Here is a 4,278-nt window from a genome sequence, read left to right as displayed (position 1 = left end):
GATTTTTTTCACCCGAAGAAAACGCGGAGGAGGAAGAAGCGGTTACGAGTGCATGTACTCTTGTGATACAAACATTTGAGCACGTTCGGCCTACTCCCCCTCCACGACCCATTTTGCAGCGCACCTATATCTTGCGAGATCGTGAAGCCGCGAATGAGCGTTTGTTGAAAGACTATTTTGATCCCACACCGGTTCACGGACCCAATGTTTTTAGACGAGGGTTTCGGATGAGCCAAAGGTTATTTTTGCGCATTAATAATGATTTGGAAGATAAGTATGATTTCTTTAAGCAAAGAATGGACGCGCGAGGATATTTAGGCTTCACCTCAATTCAAAAGGTCACCTCCGCCTTACGCATATTAGCCTACGGAAACACGTACGACATCAACGACGAGTACTTGAAGATGGGGGAGAAAACAACACGAGATTGAGTGGAACATTTTTGCTATGGTATTTTTTATTTACTTTTATTTATTTACTTTTATATATTTACTTTTATTTTTAGTAGCTTACTAGTAAAACTTTTATATATTAAATTATATTTTAGGTATATGCCAGTTACATGGAAAACGTTATTTGAGAAATCCCACTTGGAACGACCTTCAACAAATATATGAGGTGCATCTAGAAAAGCATGGAATACCCGGCATGATTGGTTGCTTGGATTGTCGTCAATGGCGTTAGTATAATTGTCCAACCGCATGACGAGGTCAACATACACAGGGTGATCAAAAGGGCCAACTTTGGTGTTACAAGTTGTTGCGTAATACGACCTTTGGATTTGGTCGGCCTTCTTTGGTGTTGCCGGGGTATGAACGACATTAATACCTTAGAGGCTTCACCATTATTAGAGAGCTACATTTCTGGAACGATATCAAAGGCCGGTTTTCATGCGAACGGGAACGATTACGAGCATGGCTACTATTTGGGCGATGGTATATACCCGGAGTATTCGATTATTGTTAAAACGTTTTCTGAAACGTTCGATGAGAAAAGAAAGTATTTTAAAAAACTACAAGAGTCTTCGAGAAAGGACATGGAGAGGTGTTTTGGGGTTCTACAGCAACGATGGCATTTTATCAGAAATCCTTGTCGTATGTGGCATAAGGATAGAATACGAATGACCATGTATGCTTGCATCATTTTGCATAATATGATCATAGAGGATGATGGAAGAGCGATATGCCAAAACTATATTCCCGAAGATTTAGTCGAAGGAACCCAAGCAACAATGGAAGAGAGACTCGCAAATGCTCAACTATTGCGATCTAAGGAAATACATAACACGTTGAAGGCGGATTTGGTTGAGCATGCTTAGGCGATTCGCCCAATGCGACACAATGGTGACGACGAAGAAGATTCCGAGGAAGAAGAAGTTGAGGAATTCGAAGACGGGAACTTTGAAGACGTAGGTTTGGATGCTGGAGAAAACGAAGAGAAAGAAGGAGAGAACGACAATGAAGACGAAGAATAAATATATTTTTTAGGTGTAACGTTTTTTTTAGTTTTATTGAATTGTTTTTTATTTAACGCAATGATTTTTAATTTTATAAAACTTAGAAAATAATTAAAAAAATGAAAAATAAATAATTGAGTAATGATGACAAAGGGGCTTTATGACTACGGCCTCAAGTTGCATGACGCCCCATAAAGCCCCGTAATAACATGGCGTGCCACATATCGCATAACGCCCACAAAGGGGCCTTATGACTACGGATGGCCTAAGGAGTAAAATCCTTTGTTGCTAGCATCAAGAATTGTATCTTTGAAATAGAAGTTCCCTAGACCACAAGGAAGTTCTCATTTACACAATCAAATCTCTTGTTAAACCATGTTAATTAAACACCAATAAGTTTACATCTGACCTTTTTTTAGCACAATTAAGAACTTCATAGTAATTGAAGTATAGAACTTCACCTAGTATTTGCCTCCTTTTTATAAAAATGTTTGATTTGGGCTACTTACTTCCTTTCTCAAATTTGCTAATCGATAAACAAGAACTTTTGCAAAGCCTATAAACATACATCGAATTAGACTTTTATAAAGACTCATTCATTGTAATAGAAGTATAGAACTCCAACTAGTATTTGCCTCCTTTTTATAAAAAAAGTTTGATTTGGCTACTTACTTCCTTTACCAAATTTGTTAATCGAAAAGCAAGAACTTTTGCAAAGACTATACATACACCGAATTAGACTTTTATGAAGACCGATTCATTGTAAAATAAGGCTCTGACAATGTAATTCATTATGATAAATTACATGGTAAATTGGCATGTATTAAAGGTAAACAAGTGTAAAATGCCAAAATTGTCCCTGAGGTTTGGGCTGATTTGTCTGCTACATTCAACTTTTTTTTTTTTGTATTTAGACACCTGACGTTTTGATTTTGTTTTCATTTCTATCCAAATCACAAACCCTATTAAATCAGATCAGAGATGATTTTGGCAATTTACTCATTTCTTATTATGTTCTTTGATTTTTAAAATTTTATTTTTTACATTTAAAAAAAATATAAAAAATAAGTATAATTATAATATATATACATATACACATACATTTATATATATACACACTTATTTTTTTAAATTTTCCTTTTAACCTTTAAATAAATAGATAATAATAATAAAATTAATTATAATATATATACATTGGGTGAGGTTCCTGTAAAAATGATTTATTTTTGTAAGAATTGTGAGAAGACATAGGAATTGACATGTAGACATCATGTTTTGGACTTTTGCATGATGTTTTAGGTGGTTTAGGATAGAAAAACACCAAACATAACAATTTAAAACACAATGCAATGTATTATAGGCACGAAATTTAAAACACAACTAAAACACACAAATTAACACTTAAAACACACAAATTAACATTCTTGGCGTAGTGTTTCAAGTTTTAAGCCTAGAATTTATTGTCTTGTGTCTTAAATTGTTACGTTTGGTGTTTTTCTTGCCAAAACAACCCACAACATCATGTCTAAGTCCAAAATACGATGCTTACATGTCAAATCCTATGCCTTCTTACGAAAATGTCATTTTTATAGGAACCTAAACCTACACACACACTCTCTCTCTCTCTCTCTCTCTTATCCACCTACTCCACCACCACTACCGAAGTTATAACCACCCAAACTATTTATGCACTCGTACCTCATCTCCCCTTATTGATCAATCCTACCAAACATCAATACCATTCGTCTCCCCCTTCACTCATCGGTATAGATCCCATATCTCTCTACACTCACCGGTACAGTACCACCCATCTCTCTCGTCTCTTTCTGCACCTTAACGGTAGAAATCCGAACGATTTTGCACATGAAATCCCCCAATCCACTCAACACACATAGCTCTCACGCAACTCTATCCACTCCAGAAACACAACACCCACCACCGATTTCAGGTCAATTATCTCGTCAATTGAGGCATAACCGTGCTGTAATGTGTGCCACTGTGTGTCGCCTTCACCACCAACGTGTGCCATTGTGTGTGTATACATTATTTTACTATTTTTTATTTTTTTAATTTAAATGTAAAAAAATTAAAAAAATAAGTTTGTATATATATACATATTAATGTGTGTGTATATATGTAAATATGTGTATATATTATAATTATAGCTATTTTTATTTGAATGTAATAAATAAAATACAAAAACAAAAAAATAAATGGATAAATTGTCAAAATCGTCACTGAGTTAGCAATACATTTTAACAGGGTTTGTGATTTGGATGGAAAGGCAACAAGATCAAAACGTAAGTTATCCGGATACAAAAAAGTTATTTTGAATGTAATAGACAAATCAGCTCAAACCTTAGAGACGATTTTTTTGGCATTTTACTTTATAAAAATATGTTAATTTATCTAACTATAATTCCTTTGTAAGAGCACATTCTATCCACTATCTCTCACCCTATTTTCAAAAATTTTAAAAATTAATAAAAACTTGGGGAATTGGCCTGTAATAATCCTACCTAGACCTTATTTACCATTAATAATCCCACCTCAGAATATTCCCCCCACCAGTCCCACCTTTCACCTATTTTTCCTACAATGGTCCCCCGTTAATTATAAACAGATTTTTGGGGCTTTTGATCAGAACGATGATACGAGTCCATTGATGTAAAACTTACTTTGAAATGGTGCTCTAAGTGACTTGATTGTGGTTAATTGGAAATTTAGACACCCGAATTGAAGCACCGTTTTCATCGTTTGGAGCACCGTTTCGAGGCAAGTTTTACATCAATGGACTCGTATCGTCGTTCTAATCAAAAGCT

The 4,278-nt window shown here is 34.9% G+C and overlaps 1 protein-coding gene across 1 annotated transcript; it reads left to right on the top strand.

The window, feature by feature from the left end:
* The first annotated feature begins 811 nt into the window (after window positions 1–811).
* LOC110876873 lies at window positions 812–1,318 on the top strand. Its single transcript, XM_022125033.1, has one exon. The coding sequence runs from the start codon at window positions 812–814 to the stop codon at window positions 1,316–1,318; it is 507 nt and encodes a 168-aa protein (XP_021980725.1).
* Window positions 1,319–4,278: the final 2,960 nt, after the last annotated feature.

Source organism: Helianthus annuus, chromosome 9 (assembly GCF_002127325.2).
Source record: "Helianthus annuus cultivar XRQ/B chromosome 9, HanXRQr2.0-SUNRISE, whole genome shotgun sequence".
Taxonomy (NCBI): Eukaryota; Viridiplantae; Streptophyta; class Magnoliopsida; order Asterales; family Asteraceae; genus Helianthus; species Helianthus annuus.
The sequence above is the reverse complement of the archived record's forward strand: the minus strand, read 5'-3'. Positions and strand labels throughout refer to the sequence as shown.

Bases quoted from the DNA above. Each gene is read 5' to 3' on its own strand.
- LOC110876873 (XM_022125033.1), top strand. From the start codon at position 812: ATGAACGACATTAATACCTTAGAGGCTTCACCATTATTAGAGAGCTAC.